General features: G+C 43.9%; 1 protein-coding gene across 8 annotated transcripts in view; it reads left to right on the top strand.

The window, feature by feature from the left end:
• Nucleotides 1-19,515, top strand: part of wnk3 (WNK lysine deficient protein kinase 3) — a 34,614-nt gene extending 15,099 nt beyond the window's left edge. Inside the window, exons 3-25 of one of the 8 annotated variants that reach the window (XM_027288456.1) lie at nucleotides 1,319-1,491; nucleotides 2,199-2,419; nucleotides 2,868-3,025; nucleotides 3,535-3,623; nucleotides 3,721-3,940; nucleotides 4,197-4,524; nucleotides 4,696-4,814; nucleotides 4,932-5,126; nucleotides 5,661-9,092; nucleotides 9,388-9,431; nucleotides 10,415-10,550; nucleotides 10,663-10,779; nucleotides 10,872-10,973; nucleotides 11,067-11,115; nucleotides 11,198-11,365; nucleotides 13,287-13,558; nucleotides 13,783-14,029; nucleotides 15,728-15,813; nucleotides 15,910-16,247; nucleotides 16,459-16,694; nucleotides 16,780-16,875; nucleotides 16,955-17,118; nucleotides 17,386-19,515. In XM_027288456.1, coding sequence (XP_027144257.1) covers nucleotides 1,319-1,491; nucleotides 2,199-2,419; nucleotides 2,868-3,025; nucleotides 3,535-3,623; nucleotides 3,721-3,940; nucleotides 4,197-4,524; nucleotides 4,696-4,814; nucleotides 4,932-5,126; nucleotides 5,661-9,092; nucleotides 9,388-9,431; nucleotides 10,415-10,550; nucleotides 10,663-10,779; nucleotides 10,872-10,973; nucleotides 11,067-11,115; nucleotides 11,198-11,365; nucleotides 13,287-13,558; nucleotides 13,783-14,029; nucleotides 15,728-15,813; nucleotides 15,910-16,247; nucleotides 16,459-16,694; nucleotides 16,780-16,875; nucleotides 16,955-17,118; nucleotides 17,386-17,961 — 7,566 coding nt within the window. In that variant the 3' untranslated portion in view covers nucleotides 17,962-19,515. Of the gene's footprint in view, nucleotides 1-1,318; nucleotides 1,492-2,198; nucleotides 2,420-2,867; nucleotides 3,026-3,534; nucleotides 3,624-3,720; nucleotides 3,941-4,196; nucleotides 4,525-4,695; nucleotides 4,815-4,931; nucleotides 5,127-5,660; nucleotides 9,093-9,387; nucleotides 9,432-10,414; nucleotides 10,551-10,662; nucleotides 10,780-10,871; nucleotides 10,974-11,066; nucleotides 11,116-11,197; nucleotides 11,366-11,444; nucleotides 13,559-13,782; nucleotides 14,030-15,727; nucleotides 15,814-15,909; nucleotides 16,248-16,458; nucleotides 16,695-16,779; nucleotides 16,876-16,954; nucleotides 17,119-17,385 lie in introns of all 8 variants that reach the window. The other 7 variants (XM_019259287.2, XM_019259282.2, XM_019259284.2 and 4 more) reach the window with 7 other exon arrangements.
• Nucleotides 19,516-19,809: the final 294 nt, after the last annotated feature.

The raw sequence follows: 19,809 nt of genomic DNA, 5'->3' as shown, positions 1-19,809 counted from the left end.
AGTCCTTTTTGTTGATGCTACTTCCCTGTTGAGTGGGGAGGGGTGGAGGGATTGCCTCCACCAGTGCTTCCAGAAAAGGACAGTGAACCAGTAAAGACAAAGAGAGCAAAATATATATGACTAGATGAAACACAGACACAGGGAGGAAGGGAAGCAGAGGCACACAATGATATAAAGATAGAAGTAGGACAGAGAAACTGCATGACATGAAAATCTGTTCATTTGCATCCAAACATCTGCAGCTCACTGCCTCTATTTAGGGAACTCTGTGAAAAGCAAAAACATCATTGGAATCGATCAGTGGAAAGCCAGTGTTATGATGACTTCTATTTTTAGTGAGGTCTGTCTGTGACAGGTCAGTGGCTGCCATCAGACTCCCCCGCAGATATTAATTCAGACACTGTGTTGTTTTCATTTTATTTCTTTATTTCTATTCTGCTTTTACATAAATGGTTTAAGGCTTCCTGTTGTTAAATACAAAGACTCATCAATCTCAAATGCTTTGTTATTTGTACATATGGAAATAACAACAACAGTTGCTTTTGACAAGTCTAAAAATACACACTGATTTAGTGGGGCACTCAGGATTTTTACTTTAAAATGCTTTCATTGTGAGCATTGTCTTCGATTCTTCAATATTATATCGCCATTGCATCTTTTCATGCACACTCTTTTCTATTGACTTGATATTCATGGATTTTAAAAGATGTGTATTGTTTTATCTCAATGGAGCAGATCTCATTGGTAAGAGCACAGCGTGTTTAAGAAAACAGAAGAAACAAAAAAAATCATAAGCATTCACATGTAATACAAGAGATAATACAGCATTTTTTATTTATTTATTTACTGCAGAATAAAAAAAAAAACCTTCACTGCATAACATGTATGAGTCTTAGGTTTGATAAATAACCAATGCTCCAGTGTTTAACGAGGGGATTAGTGAATGGTGGTCTCAGTTCCTGTGGGATACTGCCAGTGTCAGTGAATTAGATTTTTGCTGTGTCCATTCTGTCCGCCATACTGGGAATGTGTGGCAGATGCAGTACAAATGTGTTTTATAAAGCTACAGCTTGGGTGTTGTCTCAGCACTGCTGCAACTCTGTCTTGCTAGTACCATCTAGTGGCGGTAGATGTTAGTGCACCGTCATGGGTGTGTAGTGTCAGGTAGCCCCATGGTGTTTTTATGGCTTATGTAAATAAATGAAGCAGTATTTGCCATTTTGTAATTGCCTTCTGCTACATAGTAAATCTCTTAAGCCCCAGGCAAGTAAATATTTACATTTATGTCATATAACATGATGTGTACCTCTCACCTCAGGACCGCAAGCTGACCAAGGCGGAGCAGCAACGCTTTAAGGAGGAGGCCGAGATGCTGAAGGGGCTTCAGCACCCCAACATCGTCCGCTTTTATGATTCCTGGGAGTCTGTGCTCCGCGGCAAAAAGTGCATCGTACTGGTCACTGAACTCATGACTTCAGGAACACTCAAAACGTTAGTGCAATCTTCCCATATCTTTTCTTCTGCTCTTAATAAGAGGTCATGACTATTATGTCAGTTAGTTTTGTATTAAAAAGCACCTGTTATCTCTGACTGATGTAAAATCTAAACCTTTCTGTCTTCTGTCCTGGCAGACTAAATATCCCCCCAGACAGCAGCTCTATACTGCAAATAGTTATATAGTTATGAGGCACTTAAAAATGTAATGTAGTTTCTCTGACTGATGTCATCTGTAGCAGTGTTCATTTTAGCTACAGTGCAAAGCAATCTCTGTACACTTGCCTTCATAGCTAGCAAATATCAACGCATGGCTTCTTTGTTCAGGAAATATTTGGCAGTGCAGCTCAAGCTTCTCCCAAGAAAATCAAAGAGAGAATAATATTGTGGCTCAAAGCTTCTGCAGGGAGGACTCATGGGAGAGTTTCTTTTCATTTTAGGATGTTATACTGTACATACTTGGATTAATAGAGATTATGACTACAGCAAAAGATTGTTTTCACCTAATCTTTTAAAATGAACGTAATCAATCTAAATTCATTATGTAAGTATAAATATTCAGTGTTTCATTCAAATTGTATCATGATGCAATGAAATTCAAAGGTATTTATAATATTGTTTTGTCCCTTATGGCGATCATCTCTGTCCATCAGTGGTTGATTACAGCTTTTTGGGGTTTGACTCTTTTTCCTCTCTCTGCACAGTTACCTGAAACGCTTCAAGGTGATGAAACCCAAAGTCCTGAGGAGCTGGTGTAGGCAAATCTTGAAAGGTCTTCACTTCCTTCACACCAGGACTCCTCCAATAGTCCACCGGGACCTCAAGTGTGACAACATCTTTATAACAGGCCCCACAGGCTCAGTCAAGATAGGTGACCTGGGACTGGCTACTCTTATGCGGACTTCCTTTGCCAAGAGTGTAATAGGTAGGCTACACATCAGAGAACAATGCCAGATACTTAGTAGCTGCATCAACAAACTGAGTCAGGGCCCATAAATGTATTTTCCATTGCATTCAGCACTGTTCAGATTTTTAGAGGGCCTCAGCTGCCTAGAGGTATACATTATTATTGACAGAATCACTTTAAAATCCATGTAGGCAGCACTTAATGTAAAAAGAGACCACTGATTAGATGTTGGCCCTGCAAGTCAACTTAATCAATGCATTGTGAGCACCATTAACTCAATAAAGTTTAACTCAGGAAGTAAAAGCAATTACCAGGAAGATTGTTATCAGAGTTTCAATTGAATTAAATTATTTCACTGACTTTGGGGCATTCATGTTCTTTGGACAGTGTTATGTGACAGATTGTAAACATTGATAGAGACGTAATAGTATTTTAGCTGTTCTGAACCACCATCTGGTCTCAACAGGAACCCCGGAGTTCATGGCTCCAGAGATGTACGAGGAGCACTATGATGAGTCTGTGGACGTCTACGCCTTTGGGATGTGCATGCTGGAGATGGCCACTTCAGAATACCCGTACTCTGAGTGCCAAAATGCTGCTCAGATCTATCGCAAAGTCACAAGCGTGAGTTTCTTCTACTCCATAACTCTTTTTGTGCTAATGACATGAGTACACTAAATTCTTAGTAGTTTATTTAAATGCAATACCAACTATTGGCTCCAATATATGACTACTGTATGTACAAAAATCCCAAGTTAGCTCAGTCGCCTCACAGTGAGAAGGTTCTGGGACTCCGGGATGTCTTGTGTCTATGTGGAGTTCTCAGGTCTTTATGTGAGTTCTCTCTGGATGCCTCAGCTTCCTTCCACAGTTCAAAGGTTTATAGGTTAATTGGTGCCTCTAAATTGCCCTTAAGTGTTAATGTGAATGAACGCATGAATGGTTGTTTGTCTCCATGTATCAGCCCTGTGATGGACCGGTGACTTATCCATGTTGTACTGCTCACCCAATGTCAGCTGGGATCAGCTCCAGCCCCGGCTTATGTATAAGCGGTTAAGCACTTAATGTTCCTAAAACTTATTTCCATAATTTCCAGTGAATACAATAAATTTCATTTCCCTTCATTTTTGCAGGGTATAAAGCCAGCCAGCTTTGATAAAGTGAATGACCCAGAGATCAAAGAGATCATCGAAGGCTGCATTCGTCAGAACAAGAGCCAGAGGTGAGCAGGTTTTTTCTTTTATAACATGACACACTGCACTGTCATATTGGTGCCTGTTTCACGATCTCTGCTCCTTTTGTTGTTGCTTCCTGGGAAGACTGTCCATCCGAGACCTCCTAAACCACGCATTCTTTGGAGAAGACACAGGAGTCCGGGTGGAGCTGGCAGAGGAGGACTCAGGCACCCAGGATTGTCTAGCTCTCCGGATTTGGGTCGAAGAGCCCAAAAAGCTAAAAGGAAAGCACAAAGACAATGAGGCCATTGAGTTCAGCTATGACCTGGAGAATGATAGTGCAGAAGAAGTGGCTCTAGAGATGGTGAGGGACAATTCTGACCAGAAGACAGGGTTAGACAGGGTTCAGAGTGTTCAGTGTGGAATAGGTTAGACTGAGAAAAGGTTAAAGCCTTTTCCCAGTCTAACCTGGTTCAAAGATTGAATAAAGGTCAGCTAAGGGAAATCCTTTCTCATTTATTAGTTATTTCAAGGTACCTCCTTCTGACCTAGATTCCGTCAACCACCTCTAGCCATTAATAACTCTCTGTTTTTTTTCTCTTGCTCTCACTCCCTCTCAGGTGAAGTCAGGATTTTTCCATGAGAGTGATGCCAAAGTGGTAGGAAAATCCATCCGGGACCGTGTAAATCTAATCAAAAAGTCACGAGAGCGTCGGCAGCAGCAGCTACTCCAGCAGCAGCAGGGCTTTGAAGAAAGAAAAGATCCCACTCTCACCTCCCACACCTTTTCTCATCCATCCTGTCCATCCTCACTTGGGCAAGGGGCAGCTGGACAGACAGGAGGAGGAGGAGGAGGAGGAGCAGGACAGGAGTCTGAGGAGCTGCCTGAAGTGGACCAACATGTCAGGCAGCAACATATTATCAGTGGGACAACCCTTAGTTTGCCAGGTAGAGTATGCACTGTCAAGATATATTTATCCAGTTAAAAGGACATCACTGCCTCATAGTTGATATGGTGGAAGTTATAATGAACAAAAGCAGTGCATGCAAAAACTAGTATATAAGTATATGTAGTTTACATTTTTACATTACATTTTTTTATCTGTTTTTTTCTCTCAGAAGGTGAGAGCATTGGGTCTGCCAGCTGTGAATCTTATGCAAGTGGACAGAGCCAGGCGTACTCTCAGCAAGGGGAATCATACAGCCACTCCCAGACTACTCTCCTTCCTACAGCAGCTGTATGTCTCTGCATTTATTTCACTTTCTTCATAAAATACACCAAACTGATTCATTAATCAGTTTGAAATCACTGTATTGATAAATTATGTTATGGCTTATATTTTCTGGCATTACAGAGCACTGGTGCATTGACTCATCCTCAAATGGTTCCCATTGGTGAGAGTGGAAGTGTTCCAAATGTGCCTGTTGGTCAGAGTATGTCCAACATGTCCATAGGCCAAAGTGGCGGAGGACCTGTTGGCCAGACATTTCTCCAGCCCAGTACCATGGTTCCACAGGTATCACCAAGTGTCCCTCAACAATATTTTCAGGTGAAAAGGGTGATGATACTAATTTGTTTTAAAATGAAATATTTACGCTGGGGCTACAGCATTTAACATTATTATAAATTGAACTAATGCTGTAGTCCCAGTACTCATATTTTGGGTTCTTTTTCTTTAAATAACTATTTACCCAAACACAAATCATCTTCATAATCCTCTGAGATCATCTGACTGTGTGCTATTCAGGATTTCCCCCAGGAAAAGTTAGCGGAGGTGATAAGATGTAATGGTCTGATAGCCTCTCACTGAATAAACTGTGTAGCCTTGCTCTGCTTTTTTACCTGAGGGTTAATGTTTTACTTCATTGAAGTGAATTCACTTTTTCTAATTTTAGTTGTACAGTCTGTATATCACATGAGGCAGCCCCTCCGCTATAAAACACTGTGGGAAACCCTGTTGCATAAAATTAAATGTGTGTAATTGATGCTCCTTGCCAAAGCTTATTCTTACCTAATTTTTCTACTACTTTCTTTTCCCTCTTCTTTCAACATCAACCATCATTCTGTCATTATCACTGAGTAGTCACAAACATTCCCATCAGAAGCATTTCAAACTGCCACTCCCCATGGGTCAATGGCCCCCTCACAGTCATACATACCCCCTGTTTCCCCACAAGCACCCATTAATGTTCTCACTACATCCATGACAGTCAGTGATCCTGCTGGACTAGCGGGGACCATTGTGCCCCTCACTCAACAGACCCAACCCACTGCCACTCCCATGCAGCTCACTGACATAATTCCCCAGGCAGCACCCCAGCAAACACAGCCTGTCATGATCCCTCAGCAGACTATTGTTCAACAACAACAGATAGGGATGGATCCCCAGATTTCCACTCTTCAGCAGCAGCCACAACAGCAAATGGAGGCCCAGGCCACTCTGCTCGAACAACAACAACAACAACAACAAGTTAGTACCACTCAGCCACCAACGGAGCAGCATCCACAGAGTGTTTCAGCTACAGCTGTCCAGACACATCAACATGAGCCTCAGCAGCAGATCTATGTACAGCAGCCTGTTCCTGCTGTCCACACAGCTCCTCAGCAGCAGGTGTTACCTACACAGACAGGTATGGAGCAGCGAGCTATGTCATTACCACAGCCAGGGGAGCAACCTCAGACTTATAAGCCTCAACCAACGGGCGATCCTCGTGAGCAGACCATGATACAACCACAACAACTGCAACAACAGCTTCAGCAACAGCAGACTCTGTTACAACAGCAGCAACAACAAGCTTTACTGCTTGAGCAACATCAGACGTACGTCCAGCAACAGCTTGATCAGCAACAACAAAAAGCATTGCTTCAACAGCAGCAGCAACAACAGGCTCAATTAAAACAACATCAACTGGAGCAGCAGCAAGCACTTATACACAAGCAGTTGTTGGATCAACAACAGCAACAAACTCTTATTCAGCAACAGCAAGAGCAACAACAGCAAGGTCTTTTACAGCAACAGCAAACACAACAAGTGATTTTACAACATCAATTAGAGCAGCAACAACAACAGCCTCCATTACAGCAACAGCAGCAGAGCCAGTTATATCAACAAATTGGGCAACACCAAGCTGGAATACAAAAAGAACCAGAAAAGCAACAGCAGCAGCAAATAGTATTGCAGCAGCAACCTCAGCAGACACAACAGCAAAAGGAACAACAATTGCAGCAACAAGCCTTACTCCGACAAATAGAACAACAGCAGCAGCAAGCACTGATAGAACAGCATTTGCAACAACAGGCTATTTTACAACAGCATCAGCTGCAACAGAAAGCTCAGCTACAGCAACAGCAACAAGAGCAGCAACAAGTGCAACTCAAGCAGCAGATAGAGCAGCAGCAGCAAGCTCTGTTGCAGCAACAGCTAGAACAACAGCGTCAGCAACAAGTCCTGTTGCAACAACAACAAGCAGAGAGATTGCAGCAACAAGCTTTGTTACAGCAACAGATTCAAGAGCAACAAGCAGCCATCATTCAACTTCAGCAAACTGAGAAACAAGAGGCTGTCCCCATTCCACAAGTGGCAAGTAACAGTGAGCAGCAAATTCAGCAGCAGCCGAGCAGCATCCCACAACTTAACACAGCTCAGTTTCCACCTCATACCACTCTCACACAGCAGCAAGTAATAGAGCAGCAACAGCACGCAGCATTGATCCAGCAGCAGAAGCAGCAGCAGCAGCAGCAGCAGCAAGCATTTGTTTCCCACCCTCAGCATCACACCTCTGTAATGGAATCTCATGTCCCAGTTGGAGCTCCAGCCAGCACTGAGATGATTCAGCACCAAACTCAAATTGTCTCACAGGCCCAGGTCCCCATGGCCATTCAGACTATGCAGATACCTGTCCAGACGTCTGTTGTCCCAGCTCAGGTCCTTACCCAGCAAGGACAAAGTGAGGCTCATCCACAGAACCAGGGCCAGGTCCCCGTCCAATTCAAAGCTCAGTCCACAGTCCAAGCAGCACAGGCTGTGATTGAGGCCCAAGTAACACCTCCAGTGGCTGTCATCCAGGGACAGACCCACATCATCCAGACCCAGCAAATTCCCTTACAGACTAGTTATCCAGGACCTGCCGCTCCAAAACAGAGTCAGGTAACTTCTCAGCCAATAATCCAGACTCAGCCTCAGCACCTGACAATGAGTCAGTCCCAGCCACCACATGTCCAGGCGGCAACTGTGGATGCTCAGATGATGGGCCAACAAAGTCAAGCTGTTGTCCAGCCTCCAGTTGCAATTACTTCAATCGCCAATCAGATCCAACATGAGACTCTTGTTCAGCAAAATGTTCAAATGCCAGGGCTCATGCAGGCCCAGCTGCAGCAACAAACACAAGGCCAGACACCTATCCAGGTGCATGCACAGGCTGCTGCTGGCCTTTTGACACCTCAATATGTCCCTCAGCCTACCCACCAAGCCATGCCATCTTTACAACAGGATATAACTCATATTAAACAACAGCAGCAGCAACAGGAGTCAGTACTGCAGTATCAGCAGATGATTCTGTCTCCTGGCTCAGCTGGAAGTGTTGGAACTACAACAGATAGTCTCAGTTCTGCAGTTGACCCTACAAACTTTGTGGCCACCCCTCATCCTGTGCAGAAGGCTGGACAAGCATATGTTCCAAGCCAAACAACACAACATCCAGCTGTTCAGACCCAGCAGCAGCCCCAAGGAAGCACTGCCGACCCTTCAGTCATTCAGCCCATCTCCCAGCCTACTATGCCTCAGTCTACTGGGCAATACCAGCAACAGCTACAGAAGCTTTCTCAAGCACAGCAACCTCTAGCTCCAGCTCCTCCACAGCCCCAATTATTGGCACAGCCCATCCCTACTCCCATCCAGCAACCACTTCCTCCAAAGCAGCCATTGATACCATTTGAGGAGAGTCAGTTGTCAGCCCCACCTACTTCACATCTGATGACCCATCCCACTGCACATATAGTCCCCAGTAATGTGGCAGGGACCCAGTCCCCCTATAGTCATCTAGCGGCAGGCGCCTCACCTTCTCCACAGCACCAAGCCAAGCAGATGCTGCCTGCTCACACACACACACAAACCAGCATTCAGGCTCAAATGCACTCCCAAACACAGACACAAGTTCAGACACAGGCACATTCTCACACTCAGACACACACTGAGACACCTATTGCTGAACAGCCTGTCCTGCCCCATGCTGTCTTTCCTGCACAACAAATGCCCCTCAGCCCCTCTCATACCTCATGCCCTCCAACATCACTACCATCTCTTGCATCCCTACCATCCTACCATCCTGCTGCTGCCCCTGTGCCAGAGCTGCCTACATCTCCACCAGCGGCTCAGGTAACCTTACCAGGGCAGGCCGACTTTATACCCACCTCCCCTCCACCTGTCACTACTCTACAACCGCTTGATTCTAATGCCCCCAAACTGCCCCAAGCCTCGCTGCAAGACTGTGACCTTTCCCTGCTGGGCATTGCTCAGGTACAGGAAGAATGAAAGTTTGCTGTATTAATTAAGAAATAATTTTTACATTGCTGACAAACTGGCAGAATGATTGATAATACTGCTATCTTATTATTTGTTATTCTAATTATTTATTTTATACTAACAAGTTATAATTCTTAAAACAGTATATTCATAGAACAGTGAATATGTTATTAACTGTAGTATTATTCTTTATTACATTAGAGTATGCATTTGATGTTGCAAATAGTTTTTATGTGTTTTTCTGTGTACCTGCATACTCCTTTATGTCTGTGTTCATGCTACTCTACAGGATGGTCCATACCTGTCAAGTACAGAACGTCATTCTTCGTCAGGGTATGTCTAATCTCATTACTGTCTGATGTTCGCTCTGTTTCACCCTAATAGTCTGTGCATGGAGTATGTCCATTTGTCCATACCAAAGATACATGATTAGTGATACTGGGAAATTGTAGTGTATGAATTGTAGATGTTAAGTGTAGTCTTACTCAAAAAAATGTTCCAAGTTGGATTAACAAAGGTTTGTTAACTCAACAAACTTGATGTAAAATAACTTGTTTCAGCCAGATCATTTGTCTAATCTACAAACCTAAAATTGCCACGTAAGGCTGACTGTTCTCCACAAAAATGTTACTGAATTGTAAAATTCAATTAGAACATATTGATAGTACACCTCTCAGTTACATGTCACCAGAGCAGAGACTGTGACAAAAATAAAGAGAAAATGATTTAACCTGCAGGACACAGGGGGCCACCACAGTAACAGCAAGTTAGATGCTAAAAACGACTTTCTAAAAAGCGGTCTGAGTCTAATATGGGAGCCGGACATGTGACAGTCAGAGATATTGGATATGATGATGTGATGGTGTAATGTAATAGTTTCGAAACAGGCCAATAAAAATAATATAATCTAAAAAAAAATGTACCACTCATGATTTTTATTCAAGACAAAATTCTAAGTAAAAGAAAATTGTTGAATGTTACAAATTCTCTTAAATCACTTGTGTGCGCCAGAACAAATCTGTTTGTATGAGTGGTTCTTACATCAAGCCTATTGTTTGTCTGTATTGTCCATACCTATAAAGTGGTTAACAATATCTTCCAATGTACCTTTATAATGCACCTACAAACCAAACTCATGTTTTTATTTTCAGTGATTCGTAGACGATGCAGTTTTAGTACACAAGTCTTGAAATAACTTCTATTATGATTTGGTGCTATATAAATGAAATTGAATTGTATTGACCGTATGTGATCAGTGTCTTACATCATCATTCTCAAGGCGGTGTGTAACAACCCTTCTAACTTACCACCCATAGGTCTGTTCCAGCTAACGGAGAAGAAGCTCTTCAGCTCTTGGCCAATGGGAAGCTAGAGAAATTAAAGACTCAAAGAAGAGCTTCCAGTCAGAGGCCTGAGAAAGTTTCACATCAGTTTCAACTGAGCATGCTCCAGGTGAAATAACAGAAGCCACCTAAATAATCATCTGTATTGTTAAATTCTTGTATACTACAGGTAAATTCTGAAAAGGAAAATGTGTATACTATTGATCTGTTGTCCTCCCTAGGTGTCTGGCAGTGGAGATAATATGGTGGAATGCCAATTGGAGACCCATAGCAACAAGATGGTGACATTTAAATTTGACATTGAAGGGGACGCACCTGAGGACATAGCAGATTACATGGTAGACTGCTCATGGTTTACAGTAGCCTGCACTGATTGCTATAAAGTCACCATTCAGTGTTTTAATAATGGCTGTTTGGTTGTTGTTTGTAGGTGGAGGAGGATTTTGTCCTTGATGTAGAGAAAGAGAAATTTGTCGAGGAGCTTAGAGCCATAGTTAAAAAAGCTCACGAAATTCTTCAAACACATTCACTGGTATGTTTATTTCTGTATTCTGTACTATAGCCTCTCTCTTTCTGTTTTTAAGTGATAATGATGAATTTGAATCTTTATTTCTATCTTTATTAGACTGGATCAACTGACCAGCTGCATGTGAGCACTCCCACTGGTTCTTCAGGTAAGTTATGAATATATTGTTTCTTATTCACAAAAAGTGGTACTACAAAATGTAATAATGTTCTATAACTTGTGTTTTTCAGTGGATTCAGTGCCCCACTCGTCCCCAGTGGGACGCTGGCGCTTCTTTATCAACCAGACCATCCGTCACAGAGACTCCCTATCCAGCCAGGGAGCAGTCACACCACCACCCACTTCAGAGACAAGGATACCCGGGTCTCCTAAAACAGAGAGAGGTGAGCTCTACCCAGGTCAGTTTTAATGCTGTGGCATATTAACATGACTCATTTGCCAGCATAACAGAAACTAACCGTGTGTTCCTCTCTGTAGCTGTAGAAAGTGAACGATCCCAGAGTGCGGAGTCCTTGGCTTCAATGGCCTCTCCCCCCTGTCCCTCCCTTGCTGCCACCTCCCCCCCAGTCTCCACTGTGTCAGCCCCTGCCTCTGTGGCCCTGTCAGTCACTGCTGGCCCAGCTCCTAACACCACTGCCTCTGAGAGCATCTTTGTACCAACCTCCGCTCTTGAAGCCTCTGTTCCTGTCACTGCTTCGGGTGGTCTAGAACTCCTCACCTCAACATCTATTGACCAAATTCCCAGTGCTCCCTCATCCTTAGCAATACCTGCTGCTAACCTCCCCACCTTGTCCGCTGCTTCTGCTGTTGTGTCTCCCACACCCACCACCATTGCCCCAGATATACTCTCTTCTCCTGGAACCAGTGGTTGCTCCATTGTAGGTCAAAGTATAGGGGACACTATCATAACTGCTTCAAGGTCATGTGTACCTGCAGTGGACAGGTCTTCAACCTCTTTTCATTCGCTTCCTCCTCCTGCTGCAACAATCTCTTCTGCTGTAAGTCAACTTGCCATGGAGCAGCAGCAGACATTCACTCAGGTGGCTAAGCCAGCCCCACAACCACCACCACAACAACCACAGCCACAGCCTGCTCTACAGCAGCAGGTACCTGCAGTTCAACAGCAACTGCCTGCAGTTCAACAGCAACTGCACGCAATGCAGCTTGAACAACAGATACAGCCAGCAACACAACAGCAACAGCTGAAAGCTCAACATCAAGCATACCAAGAACAAATTCAGCTGCAGCAGGAACGAGCACTGCAACAGTCTCTCCAGCAGTTACAACAACAGCTGACTGAGGTGCAGGTGCTACCTCGGCCAGGTCATACAGAGCTGTTACAACAGTCTGTGCCTCTGCAGCAGTTTCTCCCCCCGATGCCCCTACAGCAGACCCAACAACCCCTTCCTCAACAGCAGACACAACAGTATGCCCCACAGTTGCAACAGCCACAGTTACAACAGTTACCACAGCAGGTTATGACACCCCAAGCTGCTGTAGTGCCCCAACAGCAGGCCCACATTGATCACCAGCAGCAGCAACAGTTAAACCTACAACAGACGATACACTTACAGCAACAGCAAATGGTGCAACAGCAGCTACAGCAGCAGCAACATCAGCTGTTTATGGGTGCTGTGGCTTTAAAGCCAGATCAAAGCCAAATGCTGCCCCTGCCTATTAGTCAACAGTTTCTTCCACAACAGCCACAGCTAAATGTTAACTCTGTACCGCAACAGCAGATTCCACAAAAAGCTCAAATCCCTGCTGAGCTGGCACAACAACATATCCAGTCACAGATACAGCTGCAGCACACTGAGCAGCAACAAGAAGTGACTAAAACCATGGAGACACCCCAAAAACAGCAGAATTTTCCACTGCAGAAGCAGTCCTCTTTACAGATGTCAGAGTCAGAAGTGTCCACAGGAGAGACAAGTGTCACAGAAGACACATGCAGCTACTCTGCCCCTTTTCAACCGACCTCTGACTCTTCTCTGACGCCCCTCCATCTGGGCACCACTGACGCCCCCTTACCTGCCCTTTCCCTCACAATGACGCCATCACCTGCTCAGCCCTCCTCTGTGGCTGAGTCAGACAGTGAGGGCCCCCCCAAAATTGAATTTGTAGACAACCGCATAAAGACTCTAGATGAAAAGCTGAGAAACCTGTTGTATCAGGAGTACAGCAGTGGGGCAGCGCTGGCCGGGGGAGCTGCCTCTGGCCCTACATCAGCTGCCTCCACATCAGCAGGAGGAGATGAGTCATCTGAGCCACAGTCAACCCAACACTTGTCTTTCCCTCCACCTGCCTCCTCTTCCTCAGATACATCGCCGCACTCCTCATCCTCCACTACCTCCCCGACCCCCTCCCGTTCCTCGTCCACTTCCCCTGACCCAGAGAGGGATGGGGTAGGAGAAGATGTCTCCTCAGAAGTGCCCAACTCTGCAGAGCTGGGCCCAGTGGAGAAACAACCTGGACCATCACTCCCCTCCACCTCTGCCTCATCCACCCCGCCTACCTCTCTGCTGCCTCCCAATCAGGATGACGCTGCTGGGCCTCAGCGCCCACCTGTACCAGGAGAACCAACCATTCTTGTGAGTGAATACCACGGACTAGATTTTAAGTAGATTCTCTATAAGTTTGTTTCTTTCACTGTACTTATAATTATTTTACTGATTATATTGCACTGTATAGCTGTGTGAGTCTTATTCCACTGAGTTCTTTTTCAGCTGTGATACTTATTATGTTTAAATGTTTGAGTGTCTCTCCGTTTTGAATGTCTCCATGCAGCCACTCTTAATTGTCTTAACTGTTCTAGGCTGTACCCTCACACTCTGATACCAGTACCACTGGAGACGCATCGTGGCCCCCCAATCAGCACCCGATCCCCCTCCGGCATGGACAGCAGAAGCACAATGCAGGAGGTGGATATTTTGGCCTAAACCTGACATGTCCTAGTATCAGAAATCCTGTTAGCAAGAAATCCTGGACTCGCAAATTCAAAAACTGGGCGTGCAAACTGCGCCACTCCGCCAGCTTGTTCAAGAAGCCCAGAGTCCAGCAAGGTAGCGTCCTCTTAGGGAGCGCGAGAGAGAGAGCGAGAGAGAGCGAGAGAATGGGATGTTGGGGCATGGACCAAAATCTAATATCTACTACTAGTTTTAACATAGTGAAATAACTTTCTTAACCATCAGGAATGAATAACTGTTAATGTTAAATAATGTTAATGTTTACAGCTAATAAATCCTGTTTTTGTATATTGTGACAATAGTCTCCATGTAATGTCAGTGTTGACATCACTACATACATTGTTTTTCGTTTTGTTTATTTTTGCTTAATTTAATTTTCTTGGCAATCTTTCTTTTTGCATGGGTTACTCACCCAGGGGCGAGAACAGTGGAAAGTAGTGGAAGATTGGCACAGTGTAGGAAGAGGTTGACATCAGAAATCTGATGCCCATCCCAGTGCAGATGAGCTCTGGATTAAAGCCCTGCTGCGCCTTTGCCCAGGACATATTCCTTCATCTGACACCACCCCTTTCTTGCCCCATGTCTGCAAGCACTGCCAGCAGCAACCATCTCACCTCCTCACCCCCACCCGCTGGCTCAGTGTAGACAGGACCATGCAACTCACGTCATAACACAGATAAGATAGATGCTAAGCTGCTAATTATGTAATCAGTCGTTGTTCAGATTATGTGTATGCTTTCTGTGTCTGCTTATGCAGTATAGCATTGCTCTATGAGACTTTACTGTATGCTGCAGTTGTAGTTACTATGAAGATTCATTTCATAATTTTTAGTATATATTGTGCACATTACCCAGGACTTACAAGCTACTGTCAGGTTCTGTTGTACATGGGTAGGCTTTTCATACAGCAAAGCTTTTTCATTACTGTATTCCAACCATCTTGCATGTGTTTGTGTTTGTATGTGTACTATGTGTAACAGTAGCTCAGAGTTTTTTGCCACAAGCGCACATGCATGAGCATGCATGTTATGTTCCACACAAGTGACTAATAATGGATCGTTATCTGTAAGTAACACCTGTCAGGCTGCATATGTAAATGTTGGTCTTAATTATGTAGTGGTTATCCATGAACACATGTTGCTAATGTAGTAATCCCACATATCAAACACACTGAACAATATCACTGTGGATCTGAGCCCAGATCTCAGATGTGATATTGGGCTTTGTTGTCTGGTATATGAGTGGGAATATGATGAGTCCGTGAGAATGAGAGTGTGGATGTGTGGGTGGGTGGGGGTACACTGTTGTTAACATTGAACTGCCATTTCACAATATGTTTTTATTTTATTTAATGACTATAATTGTGTTTTTTAATGATACAAACATTTACCACCCCTTCCCACACACCCATTACATATTTCTCTTAAGCATGTGGTTTTATATCCACAATATACTTTTTTTTTCAGATTATTGTATAATTTAGAAAAAATGACTGCCATAGAACTCAACATATGTTTACACATTTCATAGACCTGCATGCAAGCCATCTAAGTCACAAAGTTGATGATGTGTGACATTGGTGGGTGATTTCTAACATTGTGCCTTTGTGTTCGTGCCCCATGTCTATCTGTGTGCATCTATATGTCTCTCTGTCGTGTACATTTTTTCTGTGTCTGTTGCGTTTGTGTGTGTGTCTACTTCATCTTTTATGTGCTCTTTATACCCATGTCTCTGTGTTCCTGTCTCTGGGTCCTTGTCTGCCCTTTTTGTTTTTCATCCCTCTCTTTTTATCAGATGGACGTTCCAGCAGTCAGGCACTTAAAGAGGAGAAGGAGGCGCCACCCCTAAATCCGCCTCAGTCACGCAAAGGACGATTTCAGGTGGGAGTAATGCTTCTAATTTTATCTTTGCCACTCATTAGTCCTTCATTGCAATCTGGACAAGTAGCTAATGTCTCCCACGTCCTCTGCCCTCAGGTGACTCCAGTGCCCCAGTCCTCTCCCCCAAAGGAGGCGCCATCAGGTCACAGTAACACTCACAGGAAAGTGGGGCGTTTCTCTGTATCCCAGACTGAGACTAAGAAAAAGGACAGGCAGACTGACAGCTCCCCAGTGTCTCCTGATTTGGAGAGGGAGAGGAGGAGATCTCGGGCAAAAGATGGGGAGAAGGAGGAAAGTAAGAGGACCCCAGCAATGGCTCACCTGCCTCGAGGTCACGGACACAGCCACTCACCCCTGGGCAGTAGTGATGATGATAATGAGAGTGAGCTGGAGGATGAAGATCTGAGAAAAGAACTGCACAAGCTCAGAGAGAAGTACGTCAGAGAGAGGAAGGATTGAACTCCATTATTTTACAAGATGTTGGTCACTGGATTTATTGTATTTTCTATTTAATGTTTCCATTGATTGTGTTTCCTGCCTCTATAACAATGTTTTTGTTTTTTTAATTTTCATCTCGGTTCATAATTCCACTAAGCCTCAGTTCTTTCTCCACACTTTCTCTGATTTCTGTCTCTTGCTCTATAGGCACATCAAAGAGGTGGTATCCCTTCAAGCCCAGCAGAACAGAGAGCTGCAGGAGCTGTACAGACAGCTCCGTTCCCTCAAAGACCAAAGGCAAAGTCTGCCTACCTCCCTGTCCCGAACCCCTCCTCTTCCCACGGCGCCGCCAGCCCTTTCTCCTCGTAGGCCCAGGCCAGCCAAAATCAAGCTCCGGCCTCGGCCTCATTCTCACATAGATAACAACGGAGTCACTCACTCTGGTAAGGCTTTTTATGAATTCTCTCTCTCTCACTCTCTTTTGTTCTATTGCTTGTACCCTGGGTAACTGTTTCCTGCATCTTCTAGGGATTCAACAGTCAAGTTGTTTCTCAGGTGGTGAACAGAGTAGACTGCCCCTATACTGCAACCCAGAGCACCACACTTCACTGCCTGCTAAAAGAGGTATGTTTTCTCCTTCATCTATCAAGATAACACATCATTCAGTGATCAGTGGTATGATGTAGCCCCTCATTTTCCACAGATCACAGCCCTCTAAGAAAAAGCACATTCACAGATGAGCTGCACAAACTTGTTGATAATTGGACGAAGGAGACAGTGGGCCCCTTGCCACCCAAACCTTCACTGAATCAAATCAAACAGATTCAGCAGGTGCAGGAGTTGGGGGGCTGGAGCCAGCAGACTGAGGTAGGACTACATGTCCATTTTAATACCATACAAAAATAACAGTACATGGATTGTTGATGTTATATTATAAATGTCTTACATAGGTGAAATATGATTAAAAGAAGAAACGTAGCAGATTCAGATGAGGTGTAGCATAATGGTTTTGTGCAAAAAAAGAGAGAAATATTCTGGATATTTTTGATGACTTACTTTTGTTTCAAGAGCCAACCAAAGCCTTATTCTTGTGCTAATATATTCCCTGATTGCTCATTACGATATTCCATGCAGGTGGCTCCACCAGGTTGGTTTCCAGTGGCACCACTGAACACCCAGGCACCCCCGACCCCTGCCAGCTTGCCTGTGGCACCCCCTCCCCATTACACAGGTGGAGGGAGCCTGTCTGCCTTGCACTCTCCAGGAAAACCACCACAAACACACATGGCTCAAGTGCCACAGATGCAGCAAAGTTTACACCTCCATCAGTCTCTCCCCCTCCAGCAGATGACCTATCAGCAGTCCCCACTCCGCCAGCAAATACCACAGCCCCTGATGCAAACTCCCATACAGTCTCAGTCGCTACCACAGACACAACCCATCACACAGCTGCCCCACTCACCACCTCAAAGCCAACCGCTGCTGCCTTCCCAAATGCCCACATCTCCAGTGTCCACAGCCACGCCCCTGTTGCCTGGCAGTGGCACCGCTGTACCCACAGATAGCACTGCTGCTACTGGGGGGACATTTTGCCCCTGTTCCTCATCCTCTTCCACCTCTTCCTCTTCTTGCTCTACTGCTGCTCTACCTACCAGTGCCAAAATTCACCCAACACCCCCCACCTCTACTCTTCCTCTGGGACAGAAATGAAACCAAGATGAAGCGTTAGGTCAATATGAAGGTGCAAGAGATGGAAATACTAAGCAAAGTGTTTGTTCCGTGTAAGCATGAGAGAGTTGTGACTGTAATGAATATGTGGATTCCAGTGTACTTCTGAATGAGATGGAGCAGTAAAAGTGAGAGACGATAGGTTCTTGTATGTATAGAAAGAGGGGAATATGGAAAACAGCAGCTCTGTATAAATTCTTTAATGTATGAATGTGCGTTTATGAGTGTGGGTGAGTGTTTATGGACTATCCGAGTACATATCCCTCATGTCCTTTTACACAATTTAACATTCATGTTTTTGTTTTGAAACCAACTCAGTTGGACCTGAACTCTCCCTAAGCAGAGACAAGAAGGACAAAATATTTGACAGTGTGTTGACATCTTTTGTTTAATTTGTCAATGCTTACAATGAAAGGACTATCAATTTTAAAAGTGCAATTAGTAATGGTCATCTAAATTGATCAGCATGTATTGTATGGATTTGTCTGTAAGGCATAAAATATTTTTGTAGAAGCACATTGATGAAAACCAGACGCATAGAGAATCTTTTCATGATCGTTACATGATCTTTTAAAAGTTTATGCCTACAGCACAAGGCGTTTTAATGGGAAGTTTGAAAACAAAAAAAAAAATAACAGCATGTTACACAATAGAGCACGGCAAACTTATCTGGCTACCATCATTACCACAATGCAACCAAACACACTGTTGCAGTGTTGTGCACCGGTACAGCATGTGCTTCATTTTGTATTATTTTATGTTTAGCAGTTGTAACATAGAAACAGTCTGAATTACCATGAGTGATGTGATATAAATTCAGATGAATTCAGAGTATGATGGTAAATTGAAATATGCCATCTATGTTCAGTGGATACCTGGGTTACACTCAGCCCAAGACTGCATGACCTTATGACTAACTTGACTTGCCTGAGTGCAAACTGCTTGCACTTGCTGTATATTCATGAATCCCACATTTACTATTTGCAGCCTACTGAGATAATTCATCATCAGTCATGAGTAAATTTGTTTTCAGTATGATATGCTTTCACATTTGACATTTTTGCTTTCAGTTTGAGCTCTCTGCATATCAAAGAATATCACAGTGTCATGCTGAGGAGGATTATGAAAAAGAAAACAACTGCCAGGTTATTATAGACTGGGGAAACCACATGGGTTATTCCTATATTGCCTTTTAAAATTACTGCATTTTTGTGGGTGTGTGAGTGTTTTTCTGTGTGACAAAAGCTTTGTGATAGTCCCATGGTATATTGCATTATGAATTGCATCCCTGTTTCTTTCATTCTGAGCGGCCTCTCAAATGTCACTGTACCCAACTGAAAATGTTTACTCTGCCTAAGTTTTGGTTTCCTTAATAAACAAAACAAGTGAGAGGTTAGACCATATACCGGTTGTAAGTTTGATGTCCAACACCTTTGTGAGATCCTCACTTGCCTCTTTGTCAACTTTGTTCAGCATTAGACAAACAGACTTATTTCATTTGTGAACTATTTAGTCTTTGACCATAGGCTGTCAGCATGAAAGCATCTGTCAGAAGCTGAACTGTGGGTCGTAATCGTGCTTTATGCACACTGCAGAAGGTTTACAGAAATGTTCCATTCCTCTATTTCTAAACTTAATTAATTTGTAGACGCAGAGATACTCTGAGTAATATATCAGCAGCAGATATATTACTACACATTTTATTGGGTTAACAGAATTTCTGTTTCATTAATGATAGAGAGATGTGTGCCACTGAAAACAGGAGATTGTACCAGTTGTTAAAAACTGCTAAACACGAGTCAAAGACATCACCATGTATGGTTGTTCAGA

The sequence above is a fragment of the Larimichthys crocea genome, chromosome XV, assembly GCF_000972845.2.
Source record: "Larimichthys crocea isolate SSNF chromosome XV, L_crocea_2.0, whole genome shotgun sequence".
NCBI lineage: Eukaryota > Metazoa > Chordata > Actinopteri > Sciaenidae > Larimichthys > Larimichthys crocea.
Note: the sequence above shows the minus strand (reverse complement) of the source record. Positions and strands in the feature narration are given on the sequence as shown.